This window comes from Primulina eburnea, chromosome 1 (assembly GCF_022965805.1).
Source record: "Primulina eburnea isolate SZY01 chromosome 1, ASM2296580v1, whole genome shotgun sequence".
Lineage (NCBI taxonomy): Eukaryota > Viridiplantae > Streptophyta > Magnoliopsida > Lamiales > Gesneriaceae > Primulina > Primulina eburnea.
In genome coordinates, this window is record NC_133101.1 from 34,869,232 (window position 1) to 34,893,924 (window position 24,693).

Genomic DNA, 24,693 nt, shown 5'->3' on the forward strand with positions numbered 1-24,693 from the left:
GTGATATAGTTTGGTCCGGTTAGAACGTGTTTTTCGAGAATTACGGAAAACGGGTTGCGAATTGATGACATTGTCACAGATTTGTACTGAAAAGTAAAACAGATAAATGTTAATGACTATTTTAAAATATTTAATAAGATATAAAGTTTGGACTTTTACTTTATAAATTATCGCTCCCACTGTTTTGACATTTTCACTACCCTCTAGTGAAAACGGGAAACACTTTCCTCAGTAGGTACGTAAGGTCCAATTAGCGAATTGTGATCCCGAATAATATCGGCCAATCACAATTCCTAAAAGGTAGTTTCCAATTGCATCGCTATGCAACCCTCTACGTATACTTTTGTCTCACGTTTGATTAGGACCCAATAATATGACGTCGTTCATCTTCACGTGTCAAGCCTAACCCATCGATATTGAACCTTAATGGACGGTCGCCATGAGTTCCCTCAATAATATGAGCCGAAATCATGGGAGTTCCACGTAGTTCACATCACCATGTCAATGGATGTCACAGCTTTCCGGCACCCAGGGCCCCCTCAATAATATGAGCCGAGCCCCGAGTACGGGTAGCGTTCATCATGCATCCATTGTCGATGGAAGACAAGGAAATTATAAACAAATTTATAATTCCCCTTTTCGGACTTGATATTAATTTTGAATCTTATTCAAAATGAGGGTTTTTTAATTTTGAAAGGTCTCATCATTAATTTTATTTTAAAAGCTCGCCATGTTTGATCGTATGTTTGCCGGATTCATGCAACTTTGTTATTATAATAATAATAACGCACATACTCATTATTTATAACATATCATGCATATATTATAAATAGAAAACAGTACAAGGATGATCAATTGCCCCAAAACTAATGGCCCGTGTGAGCTAAACACGGGCCTAGGTCCAATCCTAGGGTAAATGCACGGGATGCAAATGCAACTACATTATTACATTAGCATCCAATATTACATGTTTTCGATCTTCATAATCACCAAGGCCACCATCTTCCAATCTTGATCTTCCACTATTCTAATATTTACAATTAAATATCCATGGCACATAGGGATACATCTCATGGGGTGGGAACGGGCCATAAACCAAGCCCACTTTAAATTGATAATTATTACAATCATACAACACAAATATCCTAGCATACACCTAGCAAATTGGGCTTGGGCTTTTGATCATCCTTCATGCATAATATCACATATCATACACCATCAATTAATTATCACTATAATTAATTGATCCAATATTATATATCTTGATCCAATCACTAACCGCCACAATTATAAATTAAATTAACAAAGTATACAAACACCTTTGTCTACTTTCAAATTAATTTATTTATAATCGAATTTCTTGTAAATCACAATTTACTATAAATAATTAAAGTCCTACTTCAATTATTTATTTTATGAGAAAATATGTGCAACAATTGTAAATTTAAACTTAAGGGCCCAAAAACCATTTTTCACCAAAAATATTTTGGCCCATTTAAATTTCACAAATTATGTTGTCCATCCAATGGCCCAACATCTCAAGGCCCATGACACTAAGATTCACCAAAACACTTTTGGAAACCCTAGTCGTCATCGTCGTCGCCAGAGCTCCGTCGCCGGATTCCGGCAACAAATTTTTTTTTTTTTATTAAAATAGCAACTTTCGGGCAGCCCCTTGGGCTGCCCGAATTCTCGGGCAGCCATCTCGGGCAGCCCCGAAAAATTAATTTTTTTTTTGTTTGTCACATAAAATTTTCGGCCTTGATGTTTTCCTTGCAAAAATATTTCTCAAGCGTTTAGAAATCGATCTCAACATAATATTACGTAAATATTACACAAAAACCGTAACCATAGCTCGGATACCACTTGAAAGCGACCGGTTACGGTGGCCGGAAGTGCAACGGAAGTCAAAAATTAACATTTTCAAGCTAGAAAATTCGGCCACCTCATTTTTGTGCAAGATTTACATTTTAAGCACCATAACATACATAGGGTGTAAGGAAGTTATTACCTATCAACCTCACAACGTTGATGATGGCACCAACTTAGTTGACTAGCAACTAAGCTCTTGAAATGGATGACAATCTACAAGCACACCTCCTTTTCTTCAAGAATTAGGCCCACCACTAAGCAAGGTAAAACCCCTCTTGATTTGCACTAGAAAAATCAAGAGGATTTTTCAATGAGAAGGTTTTATTCTCCAAGAAAAATGAAGAACAAAAGAGAGAAAAATTGAGAGAATTTTGGTGTCAAAATTTCGGCCAAGGTAGAATAAGAGAGGGGGGAGAAAATTTTCTTGGTTTTGTGAAAAGTTGTCTTGCATGCCATGCAATATTTTATTCAAAAGTATTCTCCATCCCTTGGTCTCCCAAGCATGCAAACCCTAGCATACTTTGCATGTGGGCTTGTAACTATTACAAGGCCCATGGAATTTTAATTGTCCCAAACAATTTCGGGCCCAATTATACTTTACTTGATTTTACTCAAGCACACTAGTCAAATAATTATTTCAAATTGGGCTCTACAAGGCCCAATGATATTTAATTAATCCAACACTTGAATTAATTTAATTATTTGGACTCTACTAGGTCTACTAGTGTTTAATTAATTCAACACTTGAATTAATTTAATCAAGTCCATAATAATGTTTATGAAAATCACAATTTTCACATACATGATCCAATTGGCCAAATTTTAATCTAAGGAACACTTCCATAAATTAAAATTTAATTTTCTCTCATAGAAGTCAAACTTCTATTTTTTCTTTACGCTTATGAACACATTTATAAGCCGTTCAACACATTGAACTATTTTACTTCTCATCGGGATTTACAAAGCTAGTACTTGTGTGGTCCCTCAATGGTTCATTGATACAACTAGCCGTGGGTTCACATCTCTATGTGATTCGGACTAAACATGTCCTTATTCGAGCATACCCCAAGTGCTCCACTCTTACTTATCAACTCCTTGATAGTAAGAACGTCAGAACTCAAGTCTGATAGTACCCAACCAATCACGTTAAACGCCTAGCAGCATTGCTTACGTGATTCCTTAGGTATCACATGATAGTGCCTGCAAGAACCATTCAATTATGGTTAGCGTACAGTACGGTCCATTCAACTCATATATCCCGACCGATTCGTCAACTATTGGTTTATCGAGAGTTGTCAATGAATTGATACTATGTGTCATGTTGTGGTTGCATCGATGGTGTAATCTATGAAACCCCTTTCATAATTACCATCATACTCTGATCAGAGATTTCAACCCACACATACATGAAAAACACATAGGATATCCATACCCGTAGGTAAGCGGTGAATCCCCGACTACAATGCATCGACTCCTATGTGTTTCGACAGAACACCCAACCTTGCCACCTGATGACCCCATGAGAGTCGGTAAACAAGTCAAAGTGTAATTCTAGCACATAGAGTCTCAATGTTGTCCCGGGTCATAAGGACTAATTCTGTACAACCATAAACCAGGACTTTTCCACTCGATAAGTGAGAACCATTTGGAAAGTCCTTTTATGGAGGGTTGTTCAGTGCACTCTACAAGGAGCACCTATCTGCATGTTTGGACATCACAATGTCCCCTACCAATGAAACATGGTACTCACATCGCAGATACTAGTCTCTAACTCGAGCGGCCTTTATCCTTCTTAGTGGCGGCTGAATCGACTAGGAACGGTTTAGAATATACAGTATTCCAAATATGAGTTTCATGATACTCATCATATGAGCATCTCATATTCTTTCTACTATTTGTATATTCAAGGACTTTATCTACGCAACTAGCATGGGTATAAAGATAAAGATGCGCCAAATTAATAAATTCAAATATTATTAAAATAAAGATCGTTTATACAAAGAGTTTCATCGTGAACAGTCGGCCAACACTTGGCTCGACGTGCACCTACTCTAACATGAAAAACACCCACCATTATATAACCCAGACCCGAAGAGCCAAGAGAGGAAATACAAGCTCCTAGAAGATCCGACAGAGTCTCGAGACCACCTATGAGGTATGGTCTGCTTCTTGAAGAGGTCCATGATGAGCCTAACCATGGATGTGATCCAAGGACCTTCAAGGAAGCGTTATCTGATGCCGATTCATCCAAGTGGCTTGAAGCGATGGAATCTGAGATGAATTCCATGCATTCGAACCTAGTGTGGAATCTCTTGGATCCACCTGAGGGAATTGTTCCCAGAGGGTGTAAATGGATTTACAAGAGGAAACTTGGGGCTGATGGGAAGGTATTGACCTTCAATGCGCGACTGGTGGCAAAAGGATATACTCAAAGACAAGTAGTTGAATTTGAGGAAACCTTTTCTCTAGTTGCATTGTCCAAGTCCGTAAGGATTTTGCTAGCCATAGCTGCATGGTATGACTATGAGATATGGCAGATGAATGTCAAGACAGCCTTTCTTAATAGGGATTAAGGAAGAGATTTACATGTCTCAACATGAAGGGTTTACATCTATCGGAAGTGAGCATATGGTATGAAAACTTCAGAGATATATTTATGGTCTAAAGCAGGCATCTAGGAGTTGGAACCTTAGATTTGATAGTACAATCAAAGAGTTTGGTTTTACTAAGAATCCTGAGGAACCCTGTGTGTATAAGAAGGTCAGTGGGAGTGTTGTGACATTCCTAGTGCTGTATGTTGATGACATTCTACTCATTGGCAATGATGTAGGGTTGTTGCAATCAACTAAGATATGGTTAGCGAGTAAGTTCTCGATGCAGGACTTGGGTGAAGCATCTTTTGTATTGGGAATACAGATCTATAGAGATAGATCAAAAAGATTGCTTGGCCTCACCCAGTCCACATACATTGATACCATCGTGAAGCTGTTACTACTTAAATAATAATTCACCCAAGTGTAGGTTGTCTGCAAGTAATATATTTCGTAAGTACGAGATCGATCTACAGAGAGGTTATTTTGAGTTTAAATTTATTAATTTATAGATTACCAAATGCAAGACTGAAGTTTACAAATTATAAATATTGTCAAGGTTTGAGGATTTATTCTTGGTTTATGTAATATTGTTTAACTAAAAGTGAAACAAAAGAAACTACCATAAATAATGGTTCCAAGAAAATTAAACACACACATAATCTAATATAGTTCCCACTATAGAAAATACCGAATTAACCGATATTTTATATATGGTACCTATGATTATAATTATAACTATATAAATAAATAATTGCATAAATTAAATGTTAAATTAAATCATTATATTTCATTTAGAACAACCGGCAGAGCCACGCTATTGCCTAAATGAAATATATTGATTTAATAAGTTAGTTGCGATAAAGTAAAAGTTAGTTGCAATAAAGTAAATGTTAGTTGCGGAAAAGTAAAAGTTAGTTGCAAGAAAGTAAATGTTAGATGCGAAAAATAAAAGTTAGTTGCGAAAAAGTAAATGTTAGATTGTTAGATGTTAGTATTAAGTCATAATATTTCATTTAGAACAACCGGCAGAGCCACGCTATCGCCTAAATGAAATATTATGATATTATTATATAAATATACATATATATATATATCTATATATATATAATAATAAGTGATGAAATATTTATTGTATCAAAATTAAACAACAAATCAAGATAACCACTTTAATGGTATCAAGCATTTGATGTAAATTGATAACAACAAATAATTCATTTTTATACCTACAATAAAAATAAGTTAGCTAAATGAAAAGAGATAAAGAAATAATATACAAAATATAAACAATCTTACTTCACCAAGAATGCATCCTCTTCACCTTGACATAATAGATTTAGCTTGCCATGAACTTACTTTTGATCAACACTAAAATATCACTCATAGTTGAGAAAATGAAAGAAAATATATTTAAACTTAGAACTTTGATACACACTCACACTATATTTTACAATGAGATAGAATGATTCTCAAGCTAGCACAAGGCCTCTATTTATAGGCCAAATGAGAGAAAGAGTCAAAAATTCTATTAATGCCATGTAGTTGTAATAGTATTCTTTGTCTCCTCAACTCCAATTCCATGTCCCTTCTTTCAATGCCTTGTTCCACGCCTTTTCTCACCACTTTGACTCTGATTAAGGCCACAAACATGTGGGGAATTTTGTGTAGATGAGTTTGGCCACTTGATTCACCTCATTTCGATAAATATTGAAATAGTTATGAATTTTTTACTAAATGATGGTCATAGTAAAAGTAAATGTGTCCTCCTTTTGATCTTTGCACAATTTGATCATCTTAATGAGCTTTTTAGGCAATCATGTCTTCTGCAAAGTTGTAAATAACTTCTCAAGGATTCCAACCATGTTTGAGTCACCTCCATTTGAATTTTCTAGCTTGAGTTATCATTATTTTACCAACACGTAAAAAACCTGAAAATAAAACAAATTTAGTAAGACATTTAAATATAAACAAACAATACTAAAATAACATAATTTATAATTTTAATGAAACTTAAAATTTTAAAATACAGGTTTTAACATATAATAAATTATTAATTTTAAGTTTCATCACACCCCCATACTATCTTATTACTAGTCTCTTAGTAATAAAATTTATCGGAAAGTCACAACCTAGATTCTTTATTCCTTTTATATATTCAAATACAAACATATTCATTAAAAACAAAATCATATACCGATTTATATATATATATATTCGTTTAATATAATAATATATAATTAGATGTGTTTTTATTCTTATTTTCACATAATATATAAAGTAACAATATATATATAATTTTTAAATTTCTAAAAAAATTTATAATAGTATAGTCAAAAAGATAATTCACACCACCCACCATAACATGTATAATATCAAGAATATTATTGTAAAAGCCTCAACTCCATATAATCTTTCAGGTCAAAATGTTTACGGAATAGCTAGTTTTCACTCATGGAGTTGGAATGAATATTAACTCTCATCGAAAAAGGCCAAGTATTAAAGCAGACAATTAATTAAACTAATATTGAAAACAAAATAGGAAAATTTACAAAGAATAAAATCTCCTTTTTTTCTTTTTTCTTTTTTCTTTTTTTCTTTTTTTGTTATTGTTTTTTTTTTTTTTTTTTTAAATAACGTGACTGCAAAATTTTACAATAACATAAAATTTTCTATCCAAACATTCTACCATAAATATATATATATGTATATATATAAACATTTATATAACGGATACATCCGATTTCCTTTGGAACTTATCTAGCACAAACAAATCTTCTTTTTTTTTTTTTTTTTTTTTTTTGAGAACATTGATTGATGTTTTTAGAACACATTGATAGTACATCAATCAAATCTAAAAAAAATTTACACTGAATAAAGTATTTTGCAGTCCGTTATTTATTTACTTCTTTTTTTTTTCAATAAATATTTTTTTTTAGGGGATTTATATTCTTGTAATAAACCATTTTTTAATAATCAATAAAAGTTTATTAATTGTTTTCTCATTTCTCACCACTCACTCACAAAAGATATGTGAGTATATATTATACTTTTACAAAAGAATTCTTTCAATTATACATGTTAACAACCATACAAACCATATCTTTTAACTATATTCTCATAAAAATTTTAGAAATTATTTTATTTGAAAACACACACAATTATATACATATATGTAAATAAATAAACACATCTATTATATATTTTATATTAATTGATCAAAATATATATGTATATAAATTGGTACATATGAAAACTAATTTTTCTTGTAGTCTGTAATTTGAATATAATGAATATTAAAATCTAGTGTATTGCGATTTTCCGATAATTATTAACTAATGTGTCTCAGGTGCATTTTACTGACACCTTACTCGACATTGAACTAAAAAGTATTATTATTATTACTACATATTTTTATTTTTTATATAATAAAAAAAACTAAGAAGAGAAGAAGAAGAAGAAGAAGAAATTATTCATACCTTAAAAAAAAAATATTAAAAACATACCGTTGAATCGCAAGTTTAGCATCACATGAATTTTCTTTTCTTACTCTTGGATGTTGGCCAATTAAGTTGAGATAAGAATGGATCTGGTTCATGACTAAATCCTTGCAGTAAATCAATAAGTTCACCTTCACTTGTAGCAGAAACTAACATCCTTCGCGAAGCTAATGAAATAAATCCCTGTTCCACAACATCATCAAGAAACGATAACAGTTTATCATAATAATTGTTAACATTTAACAAACCAATTGGCTTATTGTGGATATTTAATTGTGCCCAACAAACAGTATGAAATATTTCTTCCAATGTACCGAAACCTCCTGGCAGAGCAATGAAAGCATCTGAATGTTCAATCATTTGAGTAATTCGTTCATACATGTTGTCCACTTGCATTTCTTCTCCTATTGTTGGTCCTGTAAGATTGGCTAAAGTAATCGGAATAATGCCTAAGACTTCACTTCCACCCGCATGCGCAGCTTTTGCAACTTTTCCCATGAGGCCAACTTCACCACCACCATATACCAAATGAATCTTTCTTTTAGCAAGTGTTATTCCAAGCTTTTCTGCTACATCTTCATAAATTGAATCTTTTCCTGCACTAGATCCACAAAATACACAAATATTTTTGATTTTACTTACCGTGGACGTTGACATGTTGAGAAATATGTTTTCTGTAATTGTTAGATCACAGCATATGAATTTATAAACGTAACATGCCAAAAGTCAATATTTGAACAGGAAATTATTATTATTAAAAGAAAATAAAAATGACAAAATTAAAACAAATATATACAGCGTAGTTGTGATTGTGGCTCACATTTTCCTCTGATTTTACGTTCAGTAACGGCTTCAACGCCTTCTATGAGTCGAGGATATGCTTCCCATCCAATTTTCTTATAAATTAGCAAACAGGGTCTTTTAACGTCAGATTCTCAAGACGAAATTGTGTATATTTTTACTTATCTAAATAGATATGCGTTACTACAGTAGGATCTTTGTAAGGCTGATTCCACCGTCCATATTGATATTCCTCCTGTTGAAATTGCCACCATAGTTTAAGAAGTTCATTTTGCACGTACCCACTAGAATGCGTATCAAGAACCTCTAGAAAATTATCCAAAGGCTCTTTACTCAGACCATTCTTAATGAATAAAATTTTATCTTCTCTATTCATTGATGTCATTCCAACATTTTTGCAATTTCCTTTACAAGTCCACCTTGCACATTTATGACATCCACCTATACGTTTAGCTCTTCGCTTTTTGGCATATGTGCTTTTACCAAATCCTGGCATATGTCTTATTATTAATTCACTTGCTTCCCCAACCAATCGGACTTTTGCTTCAATTATCAAACGGATATCATCCGGTATGCCATATAACATCATCAACCTTAGCCGCTCACATCTAGCTTTATAAATTTTTTTCAACGCATTATCAGGTAAACAAGCAAAATATTTACGAAGATTCATAATACACACATCCATATTATTATTATTATTATATATATTTCAATTATTTTGGGAAAACTGAAGAAACCGACTTAAACAGTCACGGAGTACCGTTATCCGCCACTTAACCGGGAAATGAACTAGAATCTGCAAAACAAAATGAAAATATCAAACAGCTATTGTGGATCATATAAAGGCATAAACTCATCATTAAGAATTTCATTTTCTATAAAAGGCTTAAGTCTTTGCCCATTAACTTTAAACACATCATTATTTTTAGGATTTTCAATATCAACAGCACCATGAGGATAAACAAATTTGACTATAAATGGTCCTGACTACCTCGATCTTAGTTTACCTGGAAATAAATGCAAACGAGAATTATAAAGCAAAACTTTTTGTTCAATTTCAAATGACTTTCTCATAATATTTTTATCATGAAAGGCTTTAGTTTTATCTTTATAAATCTTTGAATTTTCATATGCATCATTTCTTAATTCTTCAAGTTCATTTATTTGCAATTTTCTTAATTTAGATGCATCATCTAAATTAGTATTAAATGCTTTAATTGCCCAATAAGCTTTATGTTCTAGTTCAACCGGTAAATGACAATGCTTACCAAAAACTAACCTATATGGTGAAATCCCTAATGATGTTTTAAATGCAGTTCTATATGCCCATAATGCATCAGTTAATCTTAAAGACCAATCTTTTCGATTTGGATTAACTGTTTTTTCTAAAATTTGTTTTATTTCTCTATTTGCTAGTTCAACTTGACCATTACTTTGAGGATGATATGGGGTAGAAACTTTATGTGTAATGCCATATTTTCTTAACAAAGAAGAAAATGATTTATTTATAAAATGACTTTCCCCATCACTAATTATTGCTCTAGGTATTCCAAATCGACTAAAAATATTTTCTTTTAAAAATTTTATAACAACTTTATGATCATTAGTTCTACATGCAATCTCTTCAATCCATTTTGAAACATAATCAACAGCGACTAAAATGTACTTATATCCAAAAGATAATGGAAATGGACCCATAAAATCTATCCCCCAACTATCAAATATTTCAATAATTATGATTGGATTTAAAGGCATCATGTTTCGTTTTGAAATTGATCCCATCTTCAGACAATTTTCACAAGATTTGCAAAATAAATGCGTATCTTTGAATAAAGACGGCCAATAAAATCCACATTGTAAGATTTTTGTAGCTGTTTTATTGGATGAAAAATGACCTCCACATGCTTCAGAATGACAAAATTTAATAACATTACTTATTTCATTGTCGGGTATGCATCGTCGAAAAATTTGGTCAGGACAATACTTAAATAAGTAAGGATCATCCCAATAAAATTTTTTAACTTCTATCAAGAATTTATTCTTATCCTGTGAATTCCAATGAGAAGGCATTTTATTTGTCACAAGAAAATTTACAATATTAGCAAACCATGGCATAATAGTAGCATAAAACAACTGATCATCTGGAAAATTTTCATTTATTGGTATTTCATTATGAGATGATTCAGTCATTATTCTAGATAAATGATCGGCTACAACATTTTCTTTTCCTTTTTTATCTTTAATTATAATATCAAATTCTTGTAACAATAAAATCCACCGTATTAATCTTGGCTTAGCATCTTGTTTATTTGATAAATATTTTATGGCAGAATGATCGGTGTAAACAATAGTAATAGAACCAATTAAATAAGATCGAAACTTATCTAATGCAAATACTACTGAAAGTAATTCTTTTTCAGTAGTTGAATAATTTATTTGGGCACTATTTAAGGTTCTACTAGCATAATAGATTGCATAAGGTTTTCCTTCTTTTCTTTGTCCTAACACAGCTCCTATAGCATAATCACTTGCATCACACATTAATTCAAATGGTAAAGACCAATCTGGAGGTTGTAAAATAGGTGATGTAATTAAAAGATTAATTATTTTTTTAAAAGAATTTTCACATTTTTGAGTCCATTCGAATTGTGTATCTTTTGTTAAAAGATTTGAAATTGGTTTAGATATTATGCTGAAATTTTTTATAAACCTTCTATAAAATCCTGCATGACCCAAGAATGATCGAACTTCTTTGACCGTTTTTGGTGATGTTAAATTAGAAATAACATCAACTTTGGCTTTATCAACTTCAATTCCTTTTTCAGATATCACATGTCCTAAGACAATCCCAGATTTAACCATATAATGACATTTTTCCCAATTTAAAACAAGATTTTTTTCTTCACATCTTTTTAATACTTTTTCTAGATTTTTAAGACAATTTTCAAATGAGTTTCCAAAAACAGTTATATCATCCATAAAAACTTCTACATATTCTTCAATCATATCACTGAAAATACTTAACATGCATCTTTGAAAAGTAGCCGGAGCATTGCATAAACCAAATGGCATTCTTTTAAATGCAAAAGTTCCGAAAGGACAAGTAAAAGTAGTTTTTTCTTGATCTTCTAATGATATAGGTATTTGATAATACCCCGAATACCCATCAAAAAAACAGTAATAAGAATTTCCTGCTACTTTTTCTAAAATTTGATCTAAAAATGGTAGTGGGAAATGATCTTTTCTAGTTGCATCATTTAATTTTCTATAATCAATACACATACGCCAACTAGATGGAATCCTAGTTTGTAATAACTCTCCTTTTTCATTTTTTATAACAGTGATGCCTGACTTTTTAGGTACTACTTGTGTTGGACTTATCCATTTACTATCTGAGATTGGATAGATAATTCCAGCGTCTAATAGTTTTAATACTTCATTCTTAACAACTTCTTTCATATGTGGATTTAACCTTCTTTGCGGTTGTTGATACGTTTTAGCATTTTCTTCCAAGTGAATTTTATGTGTACAAATTAAAGGATTCATACCTTTTATATCTTTCAAAGTCCATCCAATTGCATTTTTATATTTTTTAAGTAATTGAATTAAATCTTCTTCTTGATTTGGTAGAAGAGTGGAAGAAATTACAACAGGAAATGTTTTATTTTGACCAAGAAATACATATTTCAATTCTAATGGTGAAGCTTTTAATTCAAGTTTTATATTATCATCTTCTTTAAAATTATTTTCAGACTCCAAACTTTCTACTGAAAAAACTTCACATTGTTGATTTAAGTTTTCTTCTTGTATATTTTCTTCCACAATTGTTTGAATTTCATTATCATCTTCATTTTCATTTTCATTAATACTTGGTTGTTTACATAAATTAAACACATTAAGTTCTAGAGTCATATTTCCAAAAGACAATTTCATTATTCCATTTCGACAATTAATTAAAGCATTTGAAGTTGCTAGAAATGGTCGTCCCAATATTACTGAAATTTCATTATGTACTTCTATTGGTTGTGTATCCAAAACAATAAAATCTACTGGATATATGAATTTATCAACTTGAACCAACACATTTTCTACAATACCTCTAGGTATTTTGATTGACCTATCCGCCAGTAAAAGAGTAACAGAAGTGGGTTTTAATTCCCCTAAATTAAGTTTTTCATAAACTGAATAAGGAAGTAAATTCACACTTGCTCCCAAATCCAACAAAGCTTTTTTAATTTTATTTTCTCCAATAATAAATGAAATTGTTGGACAACCAGGATCTTTATATTTTAAACTAGAATTGTTTTGAAGAATAGAACTTACTTGTTCAGCCAAGAATGCTTTCTTCTTCACATGCAATTTTCTCTTCACAGTACATAAGTCTTTTAAAAATTTTGCATAGGAAGGTACTTGTTTAATAGCATCTAATAATGGAATATTTATCTTTACTTGTTTAAAAACTTCATAGATATCAGAATCACTTTTTTGTTTTTTATAATTTGTTAATGCATGAGGAAATGGTGGAGGTTTATTTGAGTCATTTACTATTTTAGATGATTTATCATTCACCATATTATTCTTAGAATTTAAGGTATCATCATTCTCAAAAGTATCAAGATTATCATCCTTACTCTTTGATTTTAAATGATCATTGTTTTCATTAATATATGGATCATTAACTATTTTACAACTTCTAAGGCTAATAACAGATTTTATTTGATCAATTTTTTCATTTTTTAATTCTTGATTTTGATTTTTAGGATTAGGTTGAGGTTGAGATGAAAATTTTCCTTTTTCATGAATATTAAGTGCAGATGCAAATTTCGCAAGAGTTTCTTTCAAATCATTCATAGATTGACTGTTTTGAATATTGATAGACTCTTGCTTTTGGATAAATGCATGAATTACATCTTCAAAGTTTTTTCTTGGAGGTGTAACATAAGGAATATAACCTTGATGATTTTGGTTATTTTGAAAATATTTTTGTGACGGTTGTGCATTATTATCATTCCTCCAACTAAAATTAGGATGATTTTTCCATCCCGGATTATATGATTGTGAAAAAGGATCTAGTATTGGTTTTTTATAATTGTTAACATAATTTGCTTGTTCATGGAGACATTCTTTAAATGAAGGTAATGTTGGACAATCTTTTGTAGCATGATCATGTGTATCACATATATGACAAACAATTTCTTGAATACTTTTTAATTGACCACTCTTTTTCATTTCTAATGACTCAATTTTTCTTGCTAAAGATGCAAGTTTAGCTTGAATATCTACATCATCTTTGAGATTATAGATACCACCCCCATTTGTTGAATTATTGTTTTTAGTTGTTGGTGGTTCTATTGTACCTATATTATCCCAATTTTGAGCATTTTCTGCTAATGAATCCAAATATTCCATAGCTTCATTTGGGTTTTTATCTTCAAAAGTTCCATTACACATGAATTCTATCATTTTCCTATCTTTAGGTATAAGACCTTCATAAAAGTGAGAAACTATTCTCCATGTTTCAAAACCATGATGTGGGCATGTATTAAGTAATTCTTTATATCTATCCCAACATTGATAAAATGTTTCTCCTTGTTTTTGAGAAAAAGTTGTAATTTGTCTTTTAAAAGAGTTTGTTTTATGGGAAGGGAAAAACTTTTTGAGAAATTGTTGTTGCATTTCTTCCCATGATCTTATTGAACTTGATCTTAAATTTTGTAGCCATGTTTTAGCTTTATCTTTTAAAGAAAAAGGGAAAAGCTTTAATCGAACTATATCCATGCTACAATTTTGATCATTATAAGTGTTACAAACTTCCTCAAATTCTCTTAGATGCAAATATGGATTTTCAGAATCTAAGCCATGAAAATTTGGTAAAAGTTGAATAATTTGAGGTTTAAAGTTGAAATTTGATGCGTCAGGAGGAAAAACTAAACAAGATGGGGCACTAGTTCTAATAGGGTTCATATGGTGCCTAAGTGTTCTTAATTGATCATGTTCTTGATTATTATTATTATTATTATTATTATCATTATCTTGATTATTTGAATTATCATCCATGTTTAAATTATTTTCAGATACTCGAATAAGTCTACCACTTTTTTTTCGACTCCAAACACTCATACAAGTAAAAACACACAATACTTATAAATAAAACATAAATAACAAATATAAACTTAATTTATACCTCCCCGGCAACGGCGCCAAAAACTTGTTACTACTTAAATAATAATTCACCCAAGTGTAGGTTGTCTGCAAGTAATATATTTCGTAAGTACGATATCGATCCACAGAGAGGTTATTTTGAGTTTAAATTTATTAATTTATAGATTACCAAATGCAAGACTGAAGTTTACAAATTATAAATATTGTCAAGGTTTGAGGATTTATTCTTGGTTTATGTAATATTGTTTAACTAAAAGTGAAACAAAAGAAACTACCATAAATAATGGTTCCAAGAAAATTAAACACACACATAATCTAATATAGTTCCCACTATAGAAAATACCGAATTAATCGATATTTTATATATGGTACCTATGATTATAATTATAACTATATAAATAAATAATTGCATAAATTAAATATTAAATTAAATCATTATATTTCATTTAGAACAACCGGCAGAGCCACGCTATTGCCTAAATGAAATATATTGATTTAATAAGTTAGTTGCGATAAAGTAAAAGTTAGTTGCAATAAAGTAAATGTTAGTTACGAAAAAGTAAAAGTTAGTTGCAAGAAAGTAAATGTTAGATGCGAAAAATAAAAGTTAGTTGCGAAAAAGTAAATGTTAGATTGTTAGATGTTAGTATTAAGTCATAATATTTCATTTAGAACAACCGGCAGAGCCACGCTATCGCCTAAATGAAATATTATGATATTATTATATAAATATACATATATATATATCTATATATATATAATAATAAGTGATGAAATATTTATTGTATCAAAATTAAACAACAAATCAAGATAACCACTTTAATGGTATCAAGCATTTGATGTAAATTGATAACAACAAATAATTCATTTTTATACCTACAATAAAAATAAGTTAGCTAAATGAAAAGAGATAAAGAAATAATATACAAAATATAAACAATCTTACTTCACCAAGAATGCATCCTCTTCACCTTGACATAATAGATTTAGCTTGCCATGAACTTACTTTTGATCAACACTAAAATATCACTCATAGTTGAGAAAATGAAAGAAAATATATTTAAACTTAGAACTTTGATACACACTCACACTATATTTTACAATGAGATAGAATGATTCTCAAGCTAGCACAAGGCCTCTATTTATAGGCCAAATGAGAGAAAGAGTCAAAAATTCTATTAATGCCATGTAGTTGTAATAGTATTCTTTGTCTCCTCAACTCCAATTCCATGTCCCTTCTTTCAATGCCTTGTTCCACGACTTTTCTCACCACTTTGACTCTGATTAAGGCCACAAACATGTGGGGAATTTTGTGTAGATGAGTTTGGCCACTTGATTCACCTCATTTCGATAAATATTGAAATAGTTATGAATTTTTTACTAAATGATGGTCATAGTAAAAGTAAATGTGTCCTCCTTTTGATCTTTGCACAATTTGATCATCTTAATGAGCTTTTTAGGCAATCATGTCTTCTGCAAAGTTGTAAATAACTTCTCAAGGATTCCAACCATGTTTGAGTCACCTCCATTTGAATTTTCTAGCTTGAGTTATCATTATTTTACCAACACGTAAAAAACCTGAAAATAAAACAAATTTAGTAAGACATTTAAATATAAACAAACAATACTAAAATAACATAATTTATAATTTTAATGAAACTTAAAATTTTAAAATACAGGTTTTAACATATAATAAATTATTAATTTTAAGTTTCATCAGAAGCGGTTCTCGATGGATGAGTCCAAGAGAGGACATCTACCAATGTGTCATGGCGTGTCCTATCGAAGTCTATGTCTCCCAAGACTGATGCAGAGACAGCGGCGATGACAAGCATTCCTTATGCATCTGCGATTGGTAGTATCATGTATGGGATGATATCTACACGTTCTGACGTGGCTTTTGCACTAAGTGTAGTGAGTATATATCAATCGAACCCTGATCTTCCACACTGAAAAGCTGTGAAAGACATCCTCAAGTATTTGAGAAGGACCAATAAGTTGTTCTTGGTCTATGGGGTGGAGAACTCAAATTGGAAGGCTATACCGACTCTAGCTTCCAAAGCAATATCGATGACTCGAATTCAACCTCTGGATTCATATTCATACTCAATGGTGCTTCTGTCTCTTGGAAGAGTTCCAAGCAAGACAGTACAGCGGATTCCACCACTGAGGCCGAATATATTGCTGCATAATATGTTGCAAAGGAGGCTGTTTGGATAAGGAATATCGTCTAAGAGTTGGACGTCATTCCTAGTTGAGTTGCTCCAGTCCCGGTTTTGTGTGACAACACGGGAGCTATAGCTAAAGCAAAGGAGCCAAGGTCTCATCAGAAATCCAAACATGTATTGAGAAAGTACCACATCCTCCGAGAGATTGTGGAAAGAGGAGAAGTGTCGATCGACAAAGTCTGCTCCGCAGATAATGTTGCTGATCCACTAGCTAAGCATTTACCTGGACCATTATTCGAGAAGCATCGCAAATCGATGGGTTTAAAGCATATGGGTAGTTGGCTCTAGTGCAAGTGGGAGATTGTTAGAGTAGGTGCACGTCGAGCCAAGTGTTGGCCGAGTGTTCACAATGAAACTCTATGTCTAAACGATATTTATTTTAATAATATTTGAAATTATTGTTTTGGCACATCTTTATCTGTATACCCATGCTAGTTGCATAGATAAAGCCCTTGAATATACAAATAGTATAAAAATACGAGACGCTCATATGATTAGTATCATGAAACTCATATTTGGAATACTGTATATTCTAAACAGTTCCTAGTCGATTCAGCCGCCGCTAAGATGGATATAGGCCGCTCGAGTTCGAGACTAGTATCTGCGATGTGAGTACCATGTTTCATTGGTAGGGGACATTGTGATGTCCGAGCATGCAGATAGGTGCTCCTTGTAGAGTGCACTGAACAACCCACCATAAATGACTTTCCAAGTGATTCTCACTTATCGAGTGGAAAAGTCCTTGTTTATGGTTGTACACCATTTAGTCTTTATGACCCGGGACAACATTGAGACTCTATTAGCTAGAATTACACTTTGACTTGTTTACCGAGTCTCGTGGGGTCATCAGGTGGCAAGGTTAGGTGTTCTGTCGAAACATATAGGAGTCGCTGCATTGTAGTCGGGGATTCACCGCTTACCATCGGGTATGGATATCCTATGTGTTCTCATGTATATGTAGGTTGAAATCTCTGATCAGGGTATGGTGGTAATTATGAAAGGGGTTTCATAGATTACACCATCGATGCACCTACGACATGATACATAGTATCGATTCATTGACAACACTCGATAAACCAATGGTTGTCGATCTAGGAATGTGGCTAATACTAACCCACTCGTCCCTCTGATGACTCAATGTCTCAACAGAATCAACATAAATAGCCGTCAAAGGAGAGGCTCAATATGTTATGCCAACATAATTAATGCATGAATGCATCAAAATAAACATACAATGCACATAATAGCAAACAACATTCACCGAATATTCTTACACGCCAATATAAGCGTCATAATGATATAGGTTTGAGCGTACCTCAACTATAGCTTACAATACCACAGAAAATCTTAAGAAATATCGGATGAACTCGTCCAACGATAAATCCTACAATATAAATTCGCTATACACTTCAATACAATGCATACCAAACGACTAAACCAAAATAAATCGGCTCTGTTAAAATTCGAAATCTGGGCAGCCTATATAACCTTTATAAAATCTGAATTCGAGCTTAATACCTCAATACTCGAGGCTAGAATGCACAATGGTAATTTCGCAAACGTGGATCGCCGGAAATACTGTTCACCCCGGAAACCTAACTGGAAATTAGGGGAAAAGCTCAATACTTCACTTTTATAAACTAATACACCAAGCTGCTGGCTCAATTGTGAAAGATGAAGCACAGCTGCTGGCTCGATTGTGAAAGATGAAGCACTGATTCTACCGATTCATGGCAGGAAAGTAGCTAATATGTTGAAGGAAGAATATTTACTAGCTGCTGCACTAACATTCCGGCCGCTGGCGGCGCTACGCGAAGACGGCAGAAAGACGGAGAGAACGATGGGCAAGGCTGGGGGAAAGAGATTCTGGATAAGACGCTATGATTCTTCTATCAATTGGGTTTGGGTATTTAAATAAAAATGGGAAATGGGCTGGGCTTACTAATTATTATTGGGCCTCACATTCTCCCCAACTAATAAAAGATTTCGTCCTCGAAATCTAACAAAACAACACTGATATCCACAATATTACGTCTGATAATACACAGAAAATTCAGAATACATCGCGTAATTCATTACATTCTCAAACAAATGAGGCCATGCTTGTCGCATCTTTGCCTCTATTTCCCATGTAGATTCTTCTCTTCCATGCCTACTCCATTGTACCAAAACCATTGGAATCGTCTTGCTCCTGAGCTGTCTTTCCTTGCGGTCCAAAATTTGCATAGGATGTTCAACATAGCTAAGAGAACTGTCCAACTCCACATCCTCGACATTCAAGATATGAGACGGATCTGGCTCATACTTCCGCAACATAGATACATGAAACACATTATGTATCAAAGACAAACTCGGCGGCAAATCCAAACGATACGCCAATGTGCCAATCCTCTCAATAATCATATACGGACCAATATAACGTGGAGCTAACTTGCCTTTATGTCCAAGTCTCATAGTACCCCTGAATGGTGATACTTTCAAGAAAACATAATCGTCTTCTTGGAACTCTAAATGTCTACGCCTTTTATTAGCATAGCTGGCTTGACGATCTTGGGCTGCTTTCATCCTTTTCCTAATCAATTCAACTTTATCTTTCATCTCTTGAATAAATTCTGGTCTTGACATCTGTCTTTCTCCTACATCTTCCCAACATATCGGTGATCTGCACTTTCTTCCATACAAAGCTTCAAATGGTGTCATACCGATTGTTACCTGAAAACTATTATTGTAAGAGAATTCAACCAAAGACAATGATTCTTGCCAACCACCTTTGAAATCCATCAATACTGATCGTAATATATCCTCTAGAGTCTAGATGGTTCTTTCTGACTGACCATCTGTCTGCAGGAGATAGGCAGTGCTCATAGCCAAATTCGAACCCAAAGCTGATTGCAAACTTCCCCAAAACTTCGAAGCAAATCTTGGATCACGATCAGATACTATGGTTATTGGCACACCATGCAATCTCACAATATGATCAATGTACAGTTTCGCCATTTTCAAATAAGTGCAAGAACGATCATACGGAATAAAATGAGCTGATTTAGACAATCTATCAACAATCACCCAAATCGCATCACAACCACGATTAGAACGAGGCAAATGAGTCACAAAATCCATAGCAATGTGCTCCCAGTTCCACTGCGGTACTTCAAGACTATGTAACATTCCACCAGGTCTCATTCTCTCGACTTTAACTTGTTGACACATTAAACATTTAGCCACAAAATGAGAAATATCTTTCTTCATACATTCCCACCAATAATGAGCTCTCAATGTATGATACATTTTTCGAATTCCTGGGTGAATACTGTGTCGACTACAATGTGCTTCCCTTAGTATGGCTTCTTTCAGATCTATCAAATTAGGAACCACAAGTCTAACATTAAAGCGCAGACTACCATCTGAAGCAACACTAAACTTTTCTGTCTGACTTGTTCTCGACAATTCTTTCAATCTATGAATATGCGGATCGGTCTTCTGTTATGCTTTGATTCTGGATAAAATCTGTGGCTCGACTTGAATATATGACACTATAAAGTAGTCTCCACTGATCTGATAAGTCCATCCTGAAGTTCCCAAGTGCTCGTGAACTTTAGAGATAGTCAAAGATGTCAGCATTGCATTCTGAACTTTCCTGCTGAGAGCATCTGCAACAAGATTCATTCGACCTGGTTGATACTGAATCTCACAATCAAAGTCTTTAAGCAATTCCATCCATCGACGTTGTCTCATGTTCAATTCAGGTTGTGAAAAAATATATTTAAGACTCTTGTGATCCGAATAAATCACAAACTGCTCACCGTATCGATAATGACGCCATAACTTGTTAGAGTAGGTGCCCGTCGAGCCAAGTGTTGGCCGAGTGTTCACAATGAAACTCTATGTATAAGCAATCTTTATTTTAATAATGTTTGAGATTATTATTATGGCACATCTTTATCTGTTGGATCGAAATAGTCTCTGATCAGCATCAGTCAATAATGAACTGATGCATATTCAAAGAAACTCAACCTTCCAATGAGCTGCAATAGCTCGTGTTCTAAGATCGTATACACCGATGAATTAAATCGAGTTTGGTTAAAAACCAAGCGGAAGACACTCGAAATAATCCTTCGTTAAGAAAACAAACTAATCAATTTTATATATCTTGTGCAACTGGTTAACTGAAGAAAAGAAGTCAGTTAGAGCTTATATCAGTTCGGTTATGGACAGAACTGAACTGATATCAGCTGGACTGATGAAACAATTAAGAACAAGACAGTTAAACAGTTAGACTGAAAACAAAACACAAGATATGTTTATGGATGTTCGGAGACTTCAACTGCTCCTACGTCACCCCTTCTACCTCCTCGGGTAGGATACACTAGAAGACTTTGATTTATACAAACCTTTGTACAAACCCACCCAGCTTAGGACTTACCCACTGCCTAACTGAACTCCTAGTTCTAAACTGAAGGCATCACCTTCCAGTCAACACTTCTTTAACGTCTATGTGAGAAAGACTACATACACATGTTTTACGTCTGTGTGCAAGACGGAATCTGAGATGATGAGTGAGTGTGTGTGTGTGTGTGTGAGAACTGATCAATGAACACTACCCGAAAGTGTTCTCACACACTGAGGGAAAAAGGCTTCTAATCTAAGCTGATAATACAATGAAGTGTTCCCTCTGGGCTGATTGCTTCTAACAAGCTGATATGTAATAAGCGTGCCCTTGTTCTCTGTTCTCGTTTTTCTCAGTGTTAGTCTTCACTGAACTTCAGCTTCTATTTATAGGCGTTTGGCTGACCGTACAGTAAGACTCAATAATGTGTCCGTTGCATTTTGAATTTGTTCCTCGACATCTTTCCGGAACTTTTGGCTTTAAGCTCTGATGCAACGTCTCTTATTGTACTGTGGTAGTACAATAGCTTTTGTACCTTCGTGCTTAGCTGGATTCCATTATTAAGCTTGTCTTGATCTGCAACTGATTGACTTTGACTGATGCTTTCAACTGGTCAGTTGAACTGGTCTTCTGTTGGGCTGGTGAAATCAGTTGAACTGATTTCACTCTTTCAGTTGAACTGGTCAGCTGGGCTCTTCATCAGTTGAACACTTCATCAGCTGGCCGGGCTTCTGAAGGTCTTCTGCTGAACTGCTCATCAGCTGGACATTCAGTTGAACTGGTCTTTCAGTTGGCACTTCAGTTCTACTGTTTTCAGTTTACGCGATCAGTTGGACGTCTTCAGTTAGCATTCCTCGACAGCTTTAGTTTTGGCTCGTAACTGATTATTTCAGTTCCAGCTTACTGCACACTAAGGTAGATTATTAGAAACAAAATAACAAGTTTTGTTAGCATCAAAATTAAGCAAAGATTGCGAACTTGAAAAGTTCCAACAATCTCCCCCTTTTTGATGATCACAAAACTTGAACAGTTAAAGTGATATGATTCTCCCCCTTTGTGAGAATAAAAAACATTTAAGCAATCAAAACAAAAATTCAGTTCCAGGAGTGAATGCTCCCCCTTACTAACTGAATTAATAAGAAAAACAATTTAAAAAGAAACTAAGATAATTTCAGTTTGAGGGATAACAAATTTGAAAAATATTTTTTTAAAAAAAAACTCCCCCTCAACAACTGAATTGAAAAATCATTTTAAAATATGAATTTAAAGGAAAACTCCCCCTTAAAAATATAAATAGTCACACGATTTTAAAATTATTTTAAAGCAGCAATAATCATGCAAGCAGTTAAGGCTACACAAAACTGGGATTATCAGTTCAGATACATTTAAACAAACTGAATAACATGATGTTCATTTAAACAAATAAACTTCCCTTGTATTACAATTAAGCACACCAGTTATGTAAGGGAAAACTGCTACTACATTTAGCTGGATTTTAAACAACATCAGTTATCAATCAGTTTACACATAATAGAACTAAATGTACCAACTATCGGTTGCCTTGAATCCTTGAAAGACTGCAAAGTCTTAATTTCCTTTTGATAGATGAACAGCTAACTGCTTTGAACTTGAGGTCCTGTGCTAGCCAACTGGTTTAGCTGATGCAAACTGGACTCAACTGATTGCTGAACCGCATTGATCATTTCTCCTGATCTGATATGGCAGTTAAGCGGCGGCACTTCTGATGATTAAGCTCCAGTTAACTCATCAGTTTCAGCTGGTAGTTGGGTTTCGTCTGTTGATCAGTTTAACTGGTAGGCTTGCAACTGAAATCTTGTTCGCATATCAGTTTTGCTGTTCTCCTGTCAGTTGACCTCAAAACCTGCAAGCTGCTAAAATAAGAAAAACGGAGTCGAGCGAAGTGGCTATAATATTAATTGCAGAACCAATCCTCTCTTCTCAGAAAAACGCATGAGATATAAAATTTTTAAAAGGGTTTTGAAAACCATTTTAAATACCATTTTAAAACAAATTTAAAATATCAGTTTTCAAATGTCCATCTTAGAACAACTAGCTCTGATACCACTTGTTGGATTGAAATAGTCTCTGATCAGCATCAGTCAATAATGAACTGATGCATATTCAAAGAAACTCAACCTTCCAATGAGCTGCAACAGCTCGTGTTCTAAGATCGTATACACCGATGAATTAAATCGAGTTTGGTTAAAAACCAAGCGGAAGACACTCGAAATAATCCTTCGTTAAGAAAACAAACTAATCAATTTTATATATCTTGTGCAACTGGTTAACTGAAGAAAAGAAGTCAGTTAGTTATATCAGTTCGGTTATGGACAGAACTGAACTGATATCAGCTGGACTGATGAAACAATTAAGAACAACACAGTTAAACAGTTAGACTGAAAACAAAACACAAGATATGTTTATGGATGTTCGGAGACTTCAACTGCTCCTATGTCACCCCTTCTACCTCCTCGGGTAGGATACACTAGAAGACTTTGATTTATACAAACCTTTGTACAAACCCACCCAGCTTAGGACTTACCCACTGCCTAACTGAACTCCTAGTTCTAAACTGAAGGCATCACCTTCCAGTCAACACTTCTTTAACGTCTATGTGAGAAAGACTACATACACATGTTTTACGTCTGTGTGCAAGACGGAATCTGAGATGATGAGTGAGTGTGTGTGTGTGTGTGAGAACTGATCAATGAACACTACCCGAAAGTGTTCTCACACACTGAGGGAAAAAGGCTTCTAATCTAAGCTGATAATACAATGAAGTGTTCCCTCTGGGCTGATTGCTTCTAACAAGCTGATATGTAATAAGCGTGCCCTTGTTCTCTGTTCTCGTTTTTCTCAGTGTTAGTCTTCACTGAACTTCAGCTTCTATTTATAGGCGTTTGGCTGACCGTACATTAAAACTCAATAATGTGTCCGTTGCATTTTGAATTTGTTCCTCGACATCTTTCCGGAACTTTTGGCTTTAAGCTCTGATGCAACGTCTCTTATTGTACTGTGGTAGTACAATAGCTTTTGTACCTTCGTGCTTAGCTGGATTCCATTATTAAGCTTGTCTTGATCTGCAACTGATTGAATTTGACTGATGCTTTCAACTGGTCAGTTGAACTGGT

At 33.5% G+C, this 24,693-nt stretch overlaps 1 protein-coding gene and 1 non-coding gene across 2 annotated transcripts; one reads left to right on the forward strand and one right to left on the reverse strand.

Moving 5' to 3' along the window:
• The first annotated feature begins 14,285 nt into the window (after positions 1-14,285).
• LOC140815228 (small nucleolar RNA R71) lies at positions 14,286-14,396 on the forward strand. Its single transcript, XR_012114304.1, has one exon. It is a non-coding gene; the product is annotated as a small nucleolar RNA R71 (small nucleolar RNA).
• A 4,786-nt stretch (positions 14,397-19,182) lies between these two features.
• Positions 19,183-20,889, reverse strand: LOC140806768 (uncharacterized). Its single transcript, XM_073163304.1, has 3 exons — positions 20,706-20,889; positions 20,221-20,510; positions 19,183-19,866 (listed from the first exon to the last, which is right to left on the reverse strand). The coding sequence occupies exons 1-3, from the start codon at positions 20,887-20,889 to the stop codon at positions 19,183-19,185; spliced, it is 1,158 nt and encodes a 385-aa protein (XP_073019405.1).
• Positions 20,890-24,693: the final 3,804 nt, after the last annotated feature.

Bases quoted from the DNA above. Each gene is read 5' to 3' on its own strand.
- LOC140806768 (XM_073163304.1), bottom strand. From the start codon at position 20,889: ATGAGACAACGTCGATGGATGGAATTGCTTAAAGACTTTGATTGTGAG. The intron at 20,511-20,705 runs GTGGAGACTACT...CTAATTTGATAG, and splicing joins AGGATGGACTTATCAGATCA to ATCTGAAAGAAGCCATACTA. The intron at 19,867-20,220 runs GTGATTGTTGAT...AATAGTTTTCAG, and splicing joins GTGGTTGTGATGCGATTTGG to GTAACAATCGGTATGACACC.